The 21,494-nt window shown below is 44.6% G+C and overlaps 1 protein-coding gene across 9 annotated transcripts in view; it reads left to right on the top strand.

Moving 5' to 3' along the window:
• LOC136624332 (oocyte zinc finger protein XlCOF6-like) overlaps positions 1–21,494 on the top strand; it is a 459,204-nt gene that overhangs the window by 276,398 nt on the left and 161,312 nt on the right. For 2 of the 9 annotated variants that reach the window (XM_066598263.1, XM_066598264.1), the window contains one exon: positions 2,338–2,440. The exons of the other annotated variants lie outside the window; for them this stretch is intronic. In XM_066598263.1, the coding sequence (XP_066454360.1) occupies positions 2,338–2,440 (103 nt within the window). The remainder of the gene's footprint in view (positions 1–2,337; positions 2,441–21,494) is intronic. 9 annotated transcript variants of the gene reach the window in all.

Below are 21,494 nucleotides of genomic sequence, written 5' to 3'. Positions count from 1 at the left end.
GACTGGCAGTTTGAGTGATCATTTTGCATAACCTGCTAAATGGAAAGAATATGGCACAACCACAAACCTGGGAAGAGAAGAAGCCCACCAAACCTCACAGACTGGAAATGGTGGGCATTAATCCGAAATTCAACAAAAACATCCACTTTTTCAATCTTGAAAAAGGCTCCTTGTGGGCTGAAACAATGCCTGCCTTCTTGTTTTATGGAATGAACATGGAACAATAAAGAACTTTTTGGATTTTACTTAATCCCTGCATGCTGCCACTCTTTCTATTACTTTGAAGAACTATCTTCCGTCAGGTCAAGGACCCTAAGTATACTGCTAAAGCTACACTGGAGGTGTCTAAGGGGAAACATGGAAATGTCTAGGAATAGTCTATTCACAGCCCAGACCTCAATCCAACTGGGAATCTGTGACCTGATGTGAAGACCGCTCTCTATCAACGCCACTCATATTACTTGAAGAAGGTTGAACCTGGAAGGACATGTAAACATCCCCATGTCCAGATGTGCTAAGCTAATAGAGACCTGCCCTAAGAGCCTCCCATCTGTGACAAAAGGGGGCTCCACACGGCGGTGACTTTGAGGGGGTGAATACTTTCCTGTATTAAAGTTCACTGCTTTTCCTTAATCATTGTTGGGTCACTGTAAAAAAAAAATATTTTGCAACTTACTACAAAGCAGTTGGCATGCGGGGTAAAGCAAATAGCAAGAACCCTCCAGAAATCCATCTTCATTCCTGGCGATAATGGAACAAAGCAGAAAAAACATCAAGGGAGGGGAATACTTTCCCAAAGCGCTGTAACTTGGTCATGTACAGACAGTAACATTTTTAAAAATCTATCAGAAAATTAAACCCAGATTAGAAAAATGGGAGAGATTTCACTATCTGGTTTAATTTAGTAAAAAACATATTGTTGAAAGGTTTGCCTGAAAGGGCCACTTTATGTAACCAATGTTTTCTTATTCACCATGGAACTCGTCCCCAGTATATATGTCAGCTAGTATTACCGTGTTTAGTTATTCTTTTCTCTCTGAAAATTCCTGGAGTTCCTCCCTTCAGATGGGTCATGTGACCTCATTGTGACCGTCTGGGTATTACTTGTCTCTGTGACTCCTGAATAGAACAATCCCAGTCACCAGAACTTCCTGTAGGATGAATCTCCATGGACTGTACTACAGCAGCTCTTCATGCGGGTCAGAAAATAAACCTTTTATTTGTATAGCGCCAACTTATTCGACAGAGCTTTATTACCCCCCACCAAGCTGGGTACTTATTTTACTGACTTTGGAAGGATGGAAGGCTGAGTCAACCTTGTGCTGGCTACCTTGAATTTGCAACCTTAAGGCCGCCTGCAGATGGCCAGGTCGGATCCGGCTGCGAGAATTCTCACAGCGGGACCCGACCCGAGCGCCTGCAGTGAGCAGCGCGGGCGTCTCACCTCTCCCGCGGTCCCAACTCTTTCATATGCCGGCTGCCGGGAGGCCGGCGCATGCGCAGAGTGGGGCCGGCGGCCGGTGAGTGATGTTTCTGTGCGGGGCTCGCAGAGCATGCCGCGATTTGTTTGCCGCACGATATTTCGCGCGGCCAAATCGCGGTCGTCTGCATAGGATTGCGTTTCTTAACGCAATCCTATGGCAGCTTTCAGGGGCGGAAATTCCGCGGGAAATCCCATGGGGGGCAGAAACTCTTATCACAATTATTGCTGATAATTAGCGGCTCCTGTTACACGGTTATAATCAAGGTGATGGACGTTCATTTTCCCTCATAGTATACTTATGGTATTTAGCTTATTTAGGAGAATATAGAGGGTAGTGATAATTACACAGTGCTGCCAGCAGGCAAAGATGGTACTGGTTATGTGATGCATCATGGGATTGCTAGCAGAGCATACAGGTAGAGAAAACCCGGAGAAATTTAGAACTCATGATGGTGCCTGATAAGTATCAGACAGAAGGCTGTGCTGCATGGAAGTGAGTGCAATGTGTTTAGGCTATTCAGAGTGATAATCAGGTGAGGAGTGCAGGGATGGAAAATGTGTTTGTGATGGAGTGAGCCTTTAATGAGAAAGCTGGAGATGGCAGGATTACAGCTGACCGCAGATATTAGATCTCCGCATCTTATCACTATCTTCTGGTTCTGGAGACTTCTGGTTGGAATAAAGAAGCAACAGGTTGGAGTTATACAGGAGACCTGCAGCTATTTGGCCCAGATCACTACTGCTGTCATGTCATTCCGGCTCCTCATACTAATTAATGACCTTTTCTGGCCATATAAAACCTCCCACACGACTTCTCCAACTGTGTGATGACTTTTACAATATTTATTTCACAGCTGGTGAAAGTGGAGGAAGATCCGATCCCTATTGATGCTACAGAGACACATGTGAGGGGGGATCAGCCGTGTAAGGAGGAGATCCCTACAGATGACCCACCAGGTGAGTGACCACTAAATGCAGAGGACATCCCAGATTCCCCCTAGTCGCTGACTACAACAGTTCTGTGCTTTAAGCTCTGTGCTGTCGGGTCTTCAGCCGTACATCCCTCTATTCAGCTACAATACAAGTAAACCAGGGATGAAAGTGTATTACTATTATAGGGGTAACACTGCGGGGCGTTTAAAGGAGAACTGAACTTTCAAAAAGCTTTTGACACATAGTAGGTTTTGATTGTTGGGGGGCCGGTGATGAGACCCCAACTAATCACTAAACTGAAGGGGCAGAAGCATTCATCTGAGCACTGTGACCAATTAGCCATTTCTGTATCTCTTGGGATCAGTGTATGGGCTCAGTAGGAAGTCTATGAGTCCGCGGACCTGGAAGGAATGGGAGGAACATGTCCGCTTCTCCACACATACTGACAGAGCCGCCACAGCTCTGTGCCCTATCCCCTGCCAGTGACGCCGCAGGTGAGGGAGGTTGATGCTACGAGCGCTAGAAGAGGAAGGCCCATCTCCCTAATGACACAGTGGTGACATGACCAGCGCATCACCAACCTGAAAAAAAGGCCATGCTATAGAGAATATTCAACAAAGTTAAGCCTCACCCCAAAACGGTGAGAAAATTCTAGATGCTAAGCGTACACCTTAAGAAAGGACCGAATGGCACAACTGAGGAAAATGTAACAGGTTGTCCAAATTATTGATGGCCTATCCATAAGTAATAGATCAGGGGTCCCGGACTTGCGACCCCCAATGATCAGCTGTTTGGGTTGGTGGAATGAGTAGATTTCTGCAGAAATAAAACAGATCTGTTCTATTGCAGTGGCCAGGCTTGGCATTTCAGGCCATTGATGTGAATGTAAACTGTACCTGCAATACCAGGCCTGGCCACTGCAGTGGGAATGGAGCTGTCTGCTTCCTACAGAAATCAGCTAAGTGCATGGACACACTAGCGCCGTTAACAGCTGATCTGCAGGGGTCCCAGACTGAACCTCTGCCGATCTACTACTAATATTCTGTCCTACATATAGGCCATCAATAGTTTACAACTGGACAATCCCTTTTAAGGTAATAGAGGCGATATTACAACTCTAGCAACACATGCAACCATACCCCCATGCTTGGGAGCCACAACCAAGGACAGAATGGGGCCAACTGCAGAGCGGTCAAGAAATTGGAAGCTGGCGAACTAAAAGGCCCTAATGACCTAGAGGTCGAAGATAGTGTGCATAGTGCATGGGGGGAGTCTCGCTCCCTACTCTTTCTGTGAAGCAGAGACAGGATGACCGTGTAAAGGTCAGCAGCTGCCCAGATGGAAAAATGAGCATTCGAGTCGAAAGCTGACTGCCGTTCGTATTCCTGAGGGCCGTCATAAGTGCCCACATTCCCCAGCTCTGTCATGTATAACATTCCTGGCCAGGGTGGTGGTCTTGGAATTACTGGGACTACCTGAAAGGGTTATTGCGCCCATATGATTGTAAATATTATTGTAAGGCCTTGTTGTTTTTTTAACTATAACGTTAATTATTATGGCGCAGTTGAGATGTATGAGATGTAGTGATAAGGCCGTGGAAGCAATATACCAGACACGGCTTCCGCACTCTTCTGAAGGGGCTCCAATGTTTAGTTCACAGACCAAAGTAAGTCATGAGAGATGTAGATTTTAGTGCGGACTCCCATGTCGTACTCCGGTCCTGGCTGCTGATCTTTGTGTCTCATACAACAGTGCGTGTTGCCTGGAGATGCCGGCTCAGTCCGCTCACTGCGCATCTATCGGAACACCCAACTGCTTTTACCAGCTCACATCTCTCCCACTAAGGCCGCCTGTACATGGGCGGGGTCAGGTTCCGTATGCAAAATCAAGCCCTGGCAGAAGGGGCGTCCATGTGCACGTACCTGCCTTTCTGCATCTTCATCTGTACAGCAGATGATATGCGTGCATCACCGTCTGATATACGCAGGGTAGGTTTTGTTTTTTAACTTCTGCTTTTCCTGCGTCATCACGTACTGTTGACGCAAATCCGCGATCTTTCTGTAATGTCAATTACGAAAGGTCTGCAGATAGGACAGCATCCATTGACTTCAATGGAAGCCGTCCACGCGCAATCTATGAAAAAATGGAGCATGCTGCGATTTTTTTTTTTTTCCCTCCCCAAGCGGAAAACGCAATTGTTTTCCGCTCACGTGCAAGAAGAATCAATTTTCCATAGCATGCTATGGGTGGTATTTGCTGCGGAACCCGGAGGTGGAGACTCACCACAGATTCCGCAATGCAAATCCGTCTGTGTGCAGACAGCCTTAGTTTGCAAATCCTGAGTTGTTCCTCTGAGGCTCTCCAACTCACATCCACACAAGTCCAGCTGCAGGTCCACTCTGCTACAGCTCCACTAGCTCAATCTCTCTCTTCCCTGCACTCTCTGAAGCCGCCAAGTCCCACCGGAGCCCAGGAACAAGACCTCTCTTTAGCTCCATAGTACACAGGCCTTTAACCAATCAGCGTGCAGATTAGGTCCTGTCAGTTCATAACAACATAAAAGATCAGAGTGAACAAAGTCATGTGACCTCTCACTGAAGGTCCTGCCTGACGGAACATAAGGTACAGCAATAATAAATATGTATATTATAGTACACGGATGTTTAACCCCTTACACAACGTTTGTCAATCACAGCTGGAGGTGCACACCAGTTGGCTGAGCACATCTGCCTCTTCGTTTTAGCAATTGGTAAAAGGGAGTTTCAGTTCCTGAGCCCCCTGAACAAAACTTCTAATGTGTCACTGTGATTTTGTCAAGTTTCTTGAAAGTTTAGTTAGACTTTCAAGTAGTAATACATCTGAGCTGTGGATATGAATGTAGACGAGACCTATTTCTTATACATCTGCCGTCCGTACTGATGTGGGAAACAAACTTCCCCAATTATGGGACTAGGATACAATTACCTCTTATTACACTGGTATTGAAGTCCTGTATGCTAATAGAATATAGAACATAGAAACATATATCCTGATAACAGAATCCAGAACAATGAGACATAGACCCACATAATGGAATCCAGAACATTCACCTATAGCCAGATAAGGGAATGCAGAGCAGAATTATTTATACCCAGATAACAGAATTCAGAACACGGATACACTGACCCAGATAATAGAATATATAATAGGGAAAAACTGACCCAGATAATAAGATGCAGAATTTCTGTTGTCTTGTCTTTATGCGCAACCAAACAAGTGGACCAATGGGCACCGAATTCGTCAGACGCTTTGAAAGGCTTTAGATCAGGTTTCAGGTCTTTACGACCTGCAGTTCTTAACATATTTGCAACAAGTCAGAAAACAAAAATAACAAGCAAACAACTGGACCAATCTGCACCAAATTTGCCACATTACTAATTCAAGGGCGTAGGAAGGCTTTAGCTCTCTAGGACTATAATTTTAAATATTTAATATTAGCTGTATTGGCTAATATTAAATAAAGGTTATATCTTAATTATTATATTTCACTGATTGACATGGAGAGTGAGCAGCCTGAGTATACGGCTCTGTGAATGGGCCCTTCAGGTTATATTATTCAAAAATTATTAAATTACATTTATTTTTGGCAGAAGATGGCAGCAGGAGCTCAGAGGGATGTCTGATATCTTCAAACGATCGAAGTATTACCCAAGATGCATATGAAGACCCTGCCATTATCCCAGATGTACCATCAGCTCTTCACAGCAAAGATCCATCATCTGATCATTTTGAGCTGATCCTATCTTCTGATTCATCACAGACGGCAAAGAAAAATAAAATTCATAGAAGGAATGCTGAACGTGAAAGAGTTCACAGAAGAGAGGAGCCATATTCATGCTCAGAGTGTGGGAAAGGTTTTAGCTATCAATCAGTTTTTGTTACACATCAGAGAACTCACACAGGGGAGAAGCCATTTTCATGTTCAGAATGTGGGAAATGTTTTAGGCTGAAATCCGATCTTGTTACACATCAGAGAATTCACACAGGGGAGAAGCCATTTTCATGTCCAGAATGTGGGAAATGCTTTAACCAGAAAGCACATCTTGTTAGACACAAGCAAATTCACACGGGGCAGAAACAATTTTCATGTTTAGAATGTGGGAAATGTTTTAGGCAGAAATCAGATCTTGGTATACATCAAAGAATTCACACAGGGGCAAAGCCATTTTCATGTTCAGATTGTGGGAAATGTTTTAACTGGAAATCACAGCTGGTTTCACATGAGCTAATTCACACAGGAGAGAAACAATATTCATGTTTAGAATGTGGGAAATGTTTTAACCATAAATCAGGTCTTGTTAGTCATCAGAGAATTCACACAGGGGAGAAGCCATTTTTATGTTTAGAATGTGGGAAATGTTTTAGTCGGAAATCAAATCTTGTTCACCATCAAAACATTCACACAAGAGTGAAGCCATAGTCCTGTACTGGTAATTTTCTTTACCCACAAGTCCCAGCATCTTAAATTTCAATAACTCACTGGGAAGCAGCAATTTTCTATTTGTTAACATTTAACAATTTAAAATGAAAAGTCACATCATACAAGAGAAAGCAATTTAGCGCACTAAATGATGATTAAAACTTACCTACATTTCAGCTAACAGGCAGTGGACAGCAAAATATAACAAAGGAAGACCACTAGTGGCCAGCACTTTACATAAAATGATGTTTTCGTGCTAAAGCATAAGCGTAAGCTCAAGTTTGTTCAAAGTTCAGCTGCCATTCAAGAAATGTTTGTTATTACCAATCAATGTCTGTTATCCAAAAAGGAAACAGGAAACAGATAGCGCATCTACATAGCAGCCATGTGCATAGAATATCTCACATTAATATATATAACTGCATCTCAGAGCTTTTCAGCAGTTGTTAATAAAGGTTTGCTTGTAAACCTTCCATGCTTGTATTTGGGCTGATCTTCCTGTATTCTATAACCGTTAACCTTTTTCCTCAGCCCTCTGGCGGTGAGCAGGAGCCGGTAGGTGTTATGTGCATGAATAGTGAGCACAGCATTACACCAAGGATCCCGGACTTTGTGGAATCTGTTAGGACACTTTCTGGTGTTGAAAAAGAACATTTAACGGGATAAATCAAACATTTCGTGGACATCCTACAGCAGCGCAGAAGAGGTTAAATAACTGGATGAACATATGCTTCAGCACTAGAGATGAGCGAGCATGCTCGTCCGAGCTTGATGCTCATTCGAGCAATAGCATACTCGAAGGTGGTCGTTACTCGAGTGAGCACCATGCGGTGCTCAATAAATTTTCATCCTCTCCTCCCCACATGTTTAGTGCCATATTTTTGCCAATTAACATGCAGGGAAGGCTTTGGCACCTCCTGCTGTTACGTGCCAACCCTCTTCACGTCTATAGCAGTGACTGGCTGGGCTGATCAGGTGACCTCCGAGTATTAAAAACTCTGATCATCTGAGATTCGCCTCACACGCATGCTTCATTAGCTGAGGGACAGACCTGCTTCTATTCAAGGAAAGCGATAGTGTAGGGTACAGGTTGCGATTAGGCAGGGATCCTTGTTCCAAGAACCCAACAGTCCTTTCTGGGACTACAACTCCTCTCATTGTGTGCATCAGCAGTTTGGCTGGCTGGTAGCAGTAGTGCGCACAAAGTATTCTCAAGCATCCCGGCTGTATACTGCATACTGTTACTGGTTTAATGCAGTAGACTGCTAGTGGTGTACAGAGACTAGATAGGAAGTAACAAAATTCCTATCATTTTTCATTTTTTTATTTTTTTTGTCTGCTCAAAGCATACGCCATATACCCGTGTGTGGGTGCTGTCAATCTACGCTATCTAACAACAGTATACACAGTTTCAATTTGTATTTTTGGGGTTCAAAGCGTACACTATATACTTGTGTGTGGATGTTGTCAATCTATGCTATCTTAGGAAAGTATACACTGTTTAAATTTGTTTTGGGGGGCTCAAAGCGTAGGCTATATACCCGTGTGTGGGTTCTGTCAATCCACACTATCTAACAACAGTATACACTGTTTATTGTGTCTATTTTGGCCTATAAGCATACGCAAAATAACTCGCAGTTTGCGTAGGATTTTGAACAAGTGCATTATCCAACATGATGAAGACTAGAGGTAAGGGTCGAGGATGTGGGCATCCAATTGAGGGTGTGGGCAGAGGCCGAGGTTCTGAGCGGGGTGAAACAGTGCCTGCTGCTGAGGGATTAGTAGAGCAATGCGTATCTATCCTCCCTAGCTTCATCTCACCTTTTGCAGGTCCGCGTGGTAGACCATTATTAAAAGCACAACAGTGTGATCAGGTGATTAGTTGGATAGCGGATAACGCGTCCAGTAATTTATCCAACACCCAGTCTTCCCCGCGGTCCGCTCACGCTAGCCAAGGTGCTGGAGCTCTAAATCTTCAGGCTGCTCCTCCTTCCTCCCAGCCTGATCACTCCAGGAAAAGGAGAGATTCAGAACAGGCATACTCCCAGGAACAATTCTCGGGTCCCTTCCGTGAGTCGAAAAATATGGCTCATGAGCCAACTGAGGAGTTTGTCGTGACCAATGCCCAAAATTTAGACCTTTCACAGTCTCAGGGTGATGAGGGTGGGGACTTCCAAATAGTCTCTCAAGAGGTATTTGTGGATGATGATGATGAGACACAGTTGTCTATCAGTGAGGTTGTTGTTATGGCAGTAAGTCTGAGGGAGGAGTAGACTCAGGATTCAGAGGAAGAGCTGGTGGATGATGATGTGACGGACCCGACCTGGGTTGGTAAGCCTACTGAAGCGCTTCAGAGGGGGAGGCAAGTGCAGCACCAAAACAGGTTGGAAGAGGCAGTGTGGTGGCCAGACAGAGAAGCAGGGCCAGAGCAAGTAATCCCCCAATTGGTCCCCACAGCACCATCTCACGGCAAGCTCTCTTGCAAAGGGCTAGGTGTTTAAAGGTCTGGAGGTTTTTCAATGAGAAGCGGACGACCGACGAACAGTGATGTGCAACCTGTGCCGCACCAAGATCCGCAGGGGAGCCACCACTACCAGTTTGACCACCACCAGCATGTGCAGCCATATGATAGCTAAACACCTGACAAGGTGGAATGAAGGCCATTCACTGCCTGCGGGTCACACCACTGCCTCTTCCTCTCTGTCACATCCTGGTACTGACATGCGTTCCCCCTCCCAGGATGCAGGCACGAGCGTTTCACAGCCTGCACCCACCCCTTCACCTCAACAGTCCTCCACTGCCTTCACCAATGTGTCCCAGCACAGCATTCAGCTGTCCATAACTCAAGCATTGGAGCACAAGCGGAAATGTGCAGCCACGCACCTGCATGCACAATTGCTAAACGTGCATATCTCCAAACTACTCAGCATGGAGATGCTGCCATATAGGCTGGTAGAAACGGAAGCTTTTCGCAACCTCATGGCGGCGGTCGTCCCTCGCTACTCGGTCCCCAGTCGCCACTATTTTTCCCGCTGTGCCTTCCCCGCCTTACATTAGCACGTGCCACGGAATATCAACCGTGCCCTCACAAACGTGGTTACTGGGAAGGTCCACTTAACCACCGACACGTGGACAAGTGCTGGTGGGCAGGGACACCACATCTCTCTGACTGCACATTGGGATAACCTGGTGGAGGCTGGGACCGAGTCTGACCCTGGGTCCGCTCACATGCTACCCACACCGAGGATTGCGGGTCATGGTTTCTCCGGCTTATTATTGCACCTCCTCCAAACCCTCACCCTCTTCCACCTCTCAATTACCATCTGTGAGCACATTGCCTTCAGTCGGTAGCTCGAGGCACTGCAGCACTGCCATGGGGAAGCATCAACAGGCCGTGCTGAAGCTCCTGAGAGCTGTTACAGGGTTTGACGGAACAAACAGATCTGTGGCTTTCGCCGCTGAACCTCCAACCAGGAATGGTCATGTGTGACAATGCACGTAACCTGATGGCAGCTCTGCAGCTTTGCAGACTAACACAAGTGCCATGCCTGGCCCACGTGTTCAATCTGGCGATTCTGTGCTTTCTTAAAAACTACCCCAATTTGTCTGAGCTGCTCAGCATGGTGCGTTGCGTGGGTGCACATTTCAGAAAGTCGACCACCGATGCTGCCACCCTTAGGACACTGCAATATCACTTCCAGTTGCCTGTGTACTGACTGTTGTGCGACGTGCCCACGCGGTGGAATTCAACATTGCACGTTGGCCAGGGTTTCGAGCAGCGTAGAGCCGTTGTTGAATACCAGCTGCAACATGGTCATCAGAGTGGTAGTCAGCCTCCGCAGTTCTTCACAGAGGAGTGGGCATGGATGTCTGACATCTGCCAAGTTTTAGGAAAGTTTGAGAAGTCAACACAAATGGTGAGAGGCGATGTGGCCATTATCAGCGTAACCATTCCGCTGCTTTGCCTGCTGAGAAGGTTGCTGCTAAGCATTAAGGCCGACGCTTTGCAGATAGAACAGGAGATGGGGGATGAAAATACGTCACTTGAGAGCCAAACCACCCTCAGGTCCGTTTCTCAGCACGTATTGGAGGAGGAGGAGGGGGGAGAGACTGCTGCCCACACTGCAGAGGGTACCCATGCTACTTCCTTTACATCTGTTCAGCGTGTATGGGCTGAAGAGGAGGAGGAGACAGAGTCATCCTCCTAGTGAGAAAAGTGATGTGTTGCGTACTGGGACTCTGGCACATATGGCTGACTTCATGTTAAGCTGCCTTTCCTGTGACACTCGCGTTAGACGCATTCTGGCCAATACGGATTACTGGGTGTTCACCCTTCTTAACCCATGGCATAAGGAGAATCTTTTCACTCTCATTCCCAAAGAGGAAAGGAGTAGGAGAGTGATGCAATACCACAAGGCCATGGTAGAAAAGCTAAACTTCCCACCTGACAATGCTAGCGGTAGAGGACGTAGTTCAGTGGACCAATTAGCAGGCGAGATGCGGGGAACAGGCAGCATGTCCAGCGCAGGCAGAACACTCTACAAGGCCTTTGCCAGTTTTATGGCACACCATCGACTGTGTCACCACTCCCCAGTCTAGGCTGAGTAGGAGGGAACACTGTAAAAAGATGGTGAGGGAGTACATTACCAACCGTACCAACGTCCTCCGTGATCCCTCTGCTTCATACAACTATTGAGTGTCAAAGCTGGACACGTGGCATGAACTTGCGCTGTACGCCTTGGAGGTTCTGGCCTGCCCTGCCGCTAGCATGTTATCAGAGAGGATGTTTAGTGCTGCTGGGGGGATTATTACGAATAAGCATACCCGCCTGCCAACTGACAGCACCGACAGGCTTACACTCATTAAGATGAACAAAGCCTAATTTTCCCCTGACTTCTCTTCTCTACCGGAAAGCAGCGGAACATAAAGATTCTCTAAGCTGGAACAGGAGAACCATGCACCCTCTATCACCCCAAAAAAGGATTGAAGTACTTTAGTCTATCCTTCTCACATATTCCTCCTCCTAAACCAGCATGAAACAGCTAATTCTTCACAGGGCCAACAGGCTCTGTAAAAACTTATTTTTTGGAAGGCTGTCTCCAGGCTCTGTTAGCAAAATAAGCAAGTATGAGCTCTATGGTTAAAAAAAAAATTTCAGGGGTTTACCTGCGCTCTGGGTAAACCAATTTTTCAGGGGTACACCTATACTCTTGCTTTACAAATGTTTAAGGGGTTTGCCTATACTCTTGGTATACAAATTTTTTAGGGGTTTGGAAATACCCTTGGTACACAAATTTTTCAGGGGTTCGCCTATAATGTTGGTACACAAATTTTTAAGGGGTTCGCCTATACTCTTGGTATACAAATTTTTCAGGGGTTCGCATATACCCTTGGTACACTAATTTGTCTGGGGTTCACCTATACTCTTAGTAAAAACAAAATTCAGGCGTTCGCCTATACTCTTAGTAAACAAATTTTTCAGGAGTTCGCCTATACTGTTGGTACACAAATTTTTAAGGGGTTCGCCTATAGTCTTGGTACACAAATGTTTCAGGGGTTCGCATATACCCTTGTTACACTAATGTTTCTGGGGTTCACCTATACTCTTAGTAAAAAAAAAAATTCAGGGGTTCGCCTATACTCTTGGTACAAAAATTTTTAAGGGGTTTGCCTATATTCTTGGTACTCAAATTTTTCAGGGGTTTGTCTATACTCTTTATCAACAAATCTATCAGGGATCCGCCTATAGTCTTGGTACACAAATGTTTCTGGGGTTTGCCTACACTCTTGGTACACAAAGGTTTTTGCAGCACGGGCCCTGCTTTGGCCACTCTAATTTCTTCATGGCTCCCACTGTTCTTCTAGGGATCAAGGGAAGCGTAACTGAATTCATGAGACATTGACAGTTTCACTGTATACTGTACTATATACAGCTTTTCCATTTGCCTCAGACTTTCCATTTCTTGAACCAGGATGATAAGAAATCTGCAAAAAAAACAAGGCCCAATGTGCTTGTCTTGCCAACAGTCTTTAAGCCGTGTGGATAAACTCTAGAGTTTCGTGGTCAGTAAGGACTACTACAGGATGACTGCCACCTTCCAAAAGATGTATCCATTCAGAGTTGCAACATTAATGACTAACTGTTATTTATTTCCAATGTCATAGTTTCTTTCAGCAGTTGACATGATATAAGCCAAGATGGAACAATACCTCTGCAGCACCGCATATTGGATGGTAGCACTCCTTCAAATCAATGTCAGATTCTTTATACACTTATTTGGGGTGTTTCTATGTGCTCTCCTCAAGAGAGGCAATGCCCCTCCCGACTCACATCAGAGGCCTCTCACTAGCCAAACCAGAATTCTACTGCACACTGAGGAGGGGCAAACACAGCGAAACAGCTGTCTGTGTATGGGTTCTGGCTTGGCTTTCAATTCCCAATTATTGTTAAAACTTGTATAAAGAGTCTGATGTTGATTTGAAAAAGGCTGCCATTCAAAAGGTGGTGCTGCAGAGGTATTGTTCCATCTTCCATATTATCCAGAGGAGCATGCATGGCCTTATAAGTCTCCTCACTCACTTTCTAGGTGCTCTCCTCAAAGAGAGACAATACCCCTCCCGAATATTGATATTAGACAGAAATGCACATGGGTGTAGTAGCATTGTGACTCTGATTTGTTGAGACAAGACAGCGCCCAAAGCAGAATTAGAGGTGTCCATTTCCACAACAAAGGGTAGTTCCAGATTTAGAAAAAAAAAAGAATTGATTCAGAAGTGAACAGAGCTTTTAGTTTTTAAAAGGCACCCTGTGCCACTGAAGATCGTGAGTATGTTTTGGCTTTCTTTGTGAGGTACATGATTGGTAAGATGATTTTTTAGATATTCGGTAGATATTCGCAAATCTTCTAAAGCCTTGAATGTCTTTTAGATTTCTTAGCTTTGGCCGAACAACCACAGCTTCAATTTTGCTAGGGTCCATACTCAGACCATCTGGGGAGATGATATTATCAAGGAATTGGATCCTGATTTGTTCAAACTCACATTTTTCCAGTTTGATATAAAGACGATTCTTTGGCGATGTTTTAAGACTAGCCAAGAATGCCTGCGATGTTGCTACAAGCTGTCAGAAAATATAAGAATAAAAGGTGAAGTGTGGACAGCAGCACAACCAGTACTAAGGCACAACACGGCCACAGGTGCACGATCTGCCAGGAGATCCGGACCCCAGGATCCACACGCATAACTCCACAGGAAATAGAAAGATGGAACACCACTCACAGGTTGTCTTCAAAGTAGAAATAGCATCTTTATTCCTCAGTGCAACATACAGACAGCAACGTTTCGATCCGTCCATGCTTGAAAAAGATCCATCCTGTAGTCTTTGTCAAGCTCATGAGATATGCGCGCATACAAAGGTTATAAATAACACAAAACCAATCACAAAGAACATACAATTAAAAAACAAATATGATGCATATATGTCAACACCTAAGATTCCCCAGGCGTTGGTTCATCTCCATGTTTCCACCACGCTCAATCATGTCTACCCCGGATCCGGCATCTTACTGTCCTCCGTGCGCATGCACGCGCTCTGCGTATGCTCACGATGTTTTCTACGTAATCCCTCATTCGGCTATCTCTACAGATGCTCCTGCATAGCAACTGGACAGACGCAGAAGATTAAGTTATCATGCTGAACCAAGGAATAGGCAGAGTCTCCACAGTGTTAGACTGCTAGGTGAAAATAAATTAGTGACATCTTAATCATATGTTTGGAACCTATACCCGCAGGTCCCAAAACCTTTCAGCAATATCACATCATATTATATACTATGTTTTTACTTGTGAAAAAAAAAAATTGTGGGTCACTAAAAGAAAGTCCAGAAATCTTATATAGTCTATGTGTGTAGAACAAACCTATATGGGAAATCTTATGTTATATTCCTCACAAGGATGTATTAAGCAAGAGTAGCAATTTAAAAAATGCTGAACAACACTGGGCTCAGAGGGTAGCCTTGTGTTACCTCACCTGAGACAGTCTTCCACTTGGATGTGCAGCCATTTATGACCACTCTTTGAGTACGATCACTCAGCCAGTTGTGAATCCACCTAACATTTGCCTTGTCAATCCCATATTTGGTCAATTTTCAATAAGGATGGTATGAGATGCTTTGTCAAATGCTTTACTAAGGTCAAGATAAACTATATCTATGCATTTCCCAGAACAACCCAGTCAGTGATTCTTTTAGGGCTCATGTCCACGGGGAAAATAAGAATTAAAATCCGCAGCGGATTTTAACTCTTCTCCCGCGCGCGGATCCGCACCCCATAGGGATGCATTGACCACCCGCGGGTAGATAAATACCCGCGGATCGTCAATAAAAGTGATTTTTAAAAAAATGGAGCATGAAAAAATCTGGACCATGCTCCATTTTCATGCGGGTCTCCCGCGGGGACGGCTCCCGTGGGAGACCTAAAATAGGAATTTAAAAGCATTTACTCACCCGCAGCGGGCCGGGAAGGTCTTCTCTTCTCTTACGGCCGCATCTCCCTTGCTTCGCTCGGCGGATGTGCCCGGCGCATGCGCGCGGCACGTCGACGACGTGCCGGCGACGTGCCGGCGGCGTGACGAATTCATCCGCCGGCCGAAGAAAGAAGATCCGGCCGCGACGCAGAGAAGAATCGGAGCGGATGGGAGGTGAGTTTATTCTCATTTATTGTTATTTTCGGCGCTCATGTCCGCGGGGCAGGAGGGACCCGCTGCAGATTCTCCATGGAGAATCTGCAGCGGATCTGATTTTCCCCGTGGACATGAGGCCTTATAGAAGGAAATTAGATGAATCTGCAAGGACTTGTTTGTTACAAACCCATGCTGGCTCTGGTTAATTACTCCATTCTCATCCACATACCGGCGTATGTGATGTTTAATAAATTGTTCAAAGAACAATTCCACCTCCTTCCCCTTTTGAAGATAGGGATAACATTTGCTCTTCTCCAATTTTCTGGAACTTCTCCTGTTCTCTATGAATTTTCAAAGATAATGGCGAGTAGATCAGCAATTATATCTGCTGCTTCATTCAGTACCCTAAGCTGTAATTCATCTGGGCCTGGAGAAGATCAATTGATGTTACATTTAATTTCTGATAGAAAGCAGATACTAAAAAGGAATTCAAAGTTCAGCCTTCTCAAAAACATTTTAACCAATTCACCATTTTCATCCTGCATACATCCTATAGTATTTTTGACTTTTCTTTTTGACATACACACAAAATCCTTTTTTATTGCTTTTGACTAGAGATGAGCGAGTAGTGCCTTAGCTGAGTATCTCCCCGCTTGTCTCTAAAGATTCGGGGGCCTAGGGGGGGGGAGAGCGGAGAGGAACGGAGGGGAGATCTTTCTCCCCTCCCTGATGCAACTCACCTGTCACCCGCGCCGGCCCCCAAATCTTTAGAGACGAGCGGGGAGATACTCGGCTAAGGCACTACTCGCTCGAGTAATGTGCCTTAGCGAGTATAATCGCTCATCTCTACTTTTGACCTCTCTTGCAAGCCACATTTCATTATTAGTTTTAGGTTATCTGACACTTGCCCTACAGTTTTTATAGAGTGCATTATATTCTTCTTTAGATATGCCCCCCTCTTTCCATTTGATAAACCTATTTTTCTTCCTTTTTAGCACGTATTTAAGTTCTGTGTTCATATATCTGGATCTCTTTAAATGCTTCTCATTCTTCCTTCTTTTAGGAGTTGTTAACTATTGTGCTTTGAGAATCTCATTTTGCCATACTTTCCAACCTTGGCCATTTCTGTTGCTAAGAACATCCAGCCATTGGAACCTTCCTACCCTCTTTCTAAGTACATTAAAATCTTCCTTCTTTTGAAACCCAACCTTGAGGTCTGAGTCTTCTCAGCCCCCCCCCCCCCCCCCGTATTCCAAAATTCAAGGATATCATGATTGATGCCTCCTAAAGTTCCAGCCACTAATAGTTCCTTGACTGTCTGCCCCGTTGGCAAGAATTAGGTCCAAGATAGCAAATCCCATTGTTTTATCTTTCACCTTTTAGAGAAAAAAAACCCATCTTCTCAAAATTGGTTGATATGAGTCAAGTTTGATTTTTCCAGTTGTTAAGATAAGTTTTAAATGGCTACCTCCAATATAATTATTTGAATTTTATGAATTGTAAAGTAAATTCATTTTCCTTTTTTTACCACCACATTCCAGACATTAGTAGCAGCAAGAAGAGAAGCTGAACTGTAAGGGAATTTAGAATTAAAATATAATTGGGGTAGTAAAAAATATTTCAAGGGATATTTATTTAGCCTAATTTTTTATGGAAATCTGGAATCTGAGGTGATCTAAAATAGTTGACCTACAGTATTGAATAATAGAGGCCTCTATTCTTCCGATATAAATAAAGAACGTCCCTTCTTACTCTGGGTTTATTTCTCCCCCCCCCTCCGAACCCCCCCCCCCCCCCCATTTAAAGGCTAAAAGAATAGTTTGGGTGTTTTTGAAATAGGAAAGTGGTAAGTAGATAGGGGCATTGTGGAAATAATAAAGTATCTTTGGGAGAATCATCATTTTGAGAGCCCATATGTTTTGAGTTTATTTAGTTCTGTTTTAATAGATGAGAAGTGGGGTTTAAAATTATTGTCAAACAGTTTAGATAAGGTAGAGGTTAGGTATATGCCTAGCTATGGAAGAGCCTCCTTAACCCAGCAATATTTAAATTTCTCTATATTACTAAGGAGTTTTTGATATCAACATTAAGTATTTGTGATTTAGAAGTTTTAGCTTTGTAATAAGAGACTTCAGAGAACTTTTTAGTTATGTTGTTCACTGCTGGTAGGGAAGTGGTTAGGTTAGACAAAACTAAAATAACATGATTAGCATGAAGACTAGAGATGAGCGAGCAACAAAATACTCGGGTGCTCGTTATTCGAGCCAAGCTTTTTGTAATCCTGGAGAGAGAGCTCTGTTCGAGTAACGAACCCCATTGAAGTCAATGGAAGACTCGAGCATTTTTCAATGGACCCGACGGGTGTCGAGCATTTTTTAATGCTCTCTCTCTCCCTCTCTCTTTCTCCTGAAATTTGATCAAGCATCAGAGCACCGCCTGGTGCTCGCTCGAGTAACGAGTAGTTTTGAGTATGCTATTGCTTGACCGAGCATCAAGCTCGGAAGAGCATGCTCGCTCATCTCTAATGAAGACCTATTATATGCATCCTCAGAGATGTCTGAAGATGGTCTGATGCATTCTTCAAAGGGTTACATTATTAATGCAAATATTAGAAGAAACATGGGACACCCTTGCATAATGTGGTTACTAGTTGAAAAGTATTTGGACATAAAACCTAAGCAGTAAACAAATGCATTAGGGGAAGGGACATTGAAGCAGATAAAAAGTTTCCATGAAAACCAAATTTCTTTAGAACCGCTCACAGGTATCCCCAATGGATTCTGTCAAATGCCTTCTCATCTAATGATAAAAGCAGAGAAGGGATTTGACCAGACTCAACTAGTTCAATTAGGTTGATGAATCTCCTAGTCACATCCGAAGATTGCCTGTTCTTGATGAAGCCCACTTGGTTGTTTTGGATTAAACTCGGTAGAATGTTAGTGAGGTGTGAGGCTAGGATGTTAGCAAAGAGTTTTACATCCGAATTAAGAAGAGCAATAGACCTGAAGTTTGCAAGGATAGTATGTGATTTCCCTGCTTTAGACAGCGTGATAATCAAGGCATTCAGCATTTCTGAGGGGAAGGAGCCTGTCTGAGTAGCATGATTGAAGATTCTAAGAAGGTAAGCAGAAAGAACATTATAATATTCATTAGAAAAACCGTCAGGACCAGTTGATTTATTTAGTTTTAAAGAAGCAATGGTGTCCAGAATTTCAATTATGGAGATTTCTTTGTTAAGAAATGTAGCTTGCACACCACATTGAATGGGAAGAGAGATATTATTCAGGAAATCTTTAATGAGCTGTTCGTTAGGGTGTGTAGTATTAGCGTCATTTTTTCAAGTTATAAAGAAATTTGTAATAGAGTGTGAACCCCTCCGATATTTCACGGTAAGTCGGTAAGTTTGTTATTACGTGAATTGAGTAAGAATGGAATTCTAGTTTGGGCTTCTTTAACTTTAACCCTATTAGCAAGGAGTTTGGAGGCCTTGTTCCTTTGGCTATAATTAATGAGCTTTGTCTTGCGAAGGTGTAACTCCTACTTATTCTGCATAAGATTGTATAGACTGAATCTCGCCTTTTTTAATTCTAAAAAAATGTTATCAGAGAAGTTATTTGTATTTGTCTTCCACGTGCCTAATAAGAGGTCATCTATCTATTTTAATCTTTTTTCTTTTCGTAAGCTGCTTTTTTAGAATGTGACCCCTTATCACAGCTTTGTGGGCTCACTAAATAGATGTTATTGGAGTGCCACCAATGTAATTCAGACAGAAGTAGTCCTCCAGATGTCCCCTGGTCTTGTCCGAAAAGTTTAACTCATTAAGAAGAGAGTTGTTAAATCTCCAGGGAATGACGGAAGAAGGTTGAGCATTTCTCTAATAGTAATAGCAATTGGGGCATGGTCAGACGAGGATATGAGACCTCTGTTAGAAGAGTTGATTCTTTGAAGTAGCCATTTGTAGACTAAAAAGTACGTGAGTAGAATTGGTAGCGATGTGAAAAAAAGGTTTTCCACATGCCCACCAATAATCACATTCATTGGCATGCTGAATTCTCCATACATCATGTAGGTCATTTTTAAAGGTGAGGTCTTGAAGATCCTGTATGTTGGTATTAGGTTGTGTACCACTTCTGTCAAGGGAGTGATTAGGAACAATAATAATGTCTCCGCAGATCAACACTGCCCCTTGCTTAACATTAGATATTTGATCTCTTACTCCCTGGAGAAAAAGTAGTTTGTTTAACATTAGGAGAATAAATGTTGAGGATCCTAAAAGGGCTGTTGTTGATAAGGCAAATTAGAATAATAAATCTCCTCTCATTGTCTGCAATCACTTTAACACATTGAAAGGCTATAGAATGTTTAATGGCTATTAGAATACATCTTTACTTATTAATGGCATGGCAGAAAAAGATATGGGAGAAACCTCTATTTTTAAGTTTAATGGCTTTTACCGATAAGCAATCCCTCAGCTATGCTCCTCCGTCTCACACAGACTCACCTCTGCTCCTCTGTCTCTTACACCCTTGGCTCCGCTCCTCCGTCTCCCACACCCTCGGCTCCGCTCCTCCGTCTCCCACACCCTGGGCTCCGCTCCTCCGTCTCCCACACCCTCGGCTCCGCTCCTCTGTCTCCCACACCCTCGGTTCCGCTCCTCCATCTCACACACGCTCAGCTCCGCTCCTCTGTCTCACAAAGACTCACCTCCGCTCCTCCGTCTCTTACACCCTCGGCTCCGCTCCTCCGTCTCCCACACCCTCGGCTCCGCTCCTCCGTCTCCCACACCCTCGGCTCCGCTCCTCAGTCTCCCACACCCTCGGCTCCGCTCCTCCGTCTCCCACACCCTCGGTTCCGCTCCTCCATCTCACACACGCTCAGCTCCGCTCCTCTGTCTCACAAAGACTCACCTCCGCTCCTCCGTCTCTTACACCCTCGGCTCCGCTCCTCCGTCTCTTACTCCCTCGGCTCCGCTCCTCCGTCTCCCACACCCTCGGCTCCGCTCCTCCGTCTCCCACACCCTCGGCTCCGCTCCTCCGTCTCCCACACCCTCGGCTCCGCTCCTCCGTCTCCCACACCCTCGGCTCCGCTCCTCCGTCTCCCACACCCTCGGCTCCGCTCCTCCGTCTCCCACACCCTCGGCTCCGCTCCTCCGTCTCCCACACCCTCGGCTCCGCTCCTCCGTCTCCCACACCCTCGGCTCCGCTCCTCCGTCTCTTACACCCTCGGCTCCGCTCCCCCAATTCACACACCCTTGGCTCCGCTCCTCCGTCTCGCACACGCTCAGCTCCGCTCCTCTGTCTCGCACACCCTCGGCTCCCCTTGAGAGGGAAATACATGTGTATGTAGGTAGAAAATACGCATATGTATATCTATATTGCTATGTGTCTTTCTTTTTATATGTATAATAATTTTATTTTTCTATACATACTAATTCTATGCTATAGTACAAAAACTTAATATGTAGCCTTAAAAATCATATCAGATATTTCAAGGCTTTGCAAGGCGAAGAAAAATGTATCTTGAAAACTGCAAGGAGAAACAAGATGCAAAGGCCGCGTGCTTGGCTGTTTTCCCATAAGTACCTTATCTAAGATAATGACTGCTTATGTGACTAACACTGCCTCAGGCGGAACTGCGGACATTACATACATGGTTATACAATGGATTTGAGCCAATGAGACCATTACACATTCCTAGTGACCTGACTAAGGGTATAAGATAGAGATGAGCGAGCACCAAAATGCTCGGGTGCTCGTTACTCGGGACGAACTTTTCGCAATGCTCGAGGGTTCGTTTCGAGTAACGAACCCCTTTGAAGTCAATGGGCGACCCGAGCATTTTTGTATTTCGCCGATGCTCGCTAAGGTTTTCATGTGTGAAAATCTGGGCAATTCAAGAAAGTGATGGGAACGACACAGCAACGGATAGGGCAGGCCAGG

The sequence above is a fragment of the Eleutherodactylus coqui genome, chromosome 4 (genome assembly GCF_035609145.1).
Source record: "Eleutherodactylus coqui strain aEleCoq1 chromosome 4, aEleCoq1.hap1, whole genome shotgun sequence".
Taxonomy (NCBI): Eukaryota; Metazoa; Chordata; class Amphibia; order Anura; family Eleutherodactylidae; genus Eleutherodactylus; species Eleutherodactylus coqui.
The sequence above is the reverse complement of the archived record's forward strand: the minus strand, read 5'-3'. Positions and strand labels throughout refer to the sequence as shown.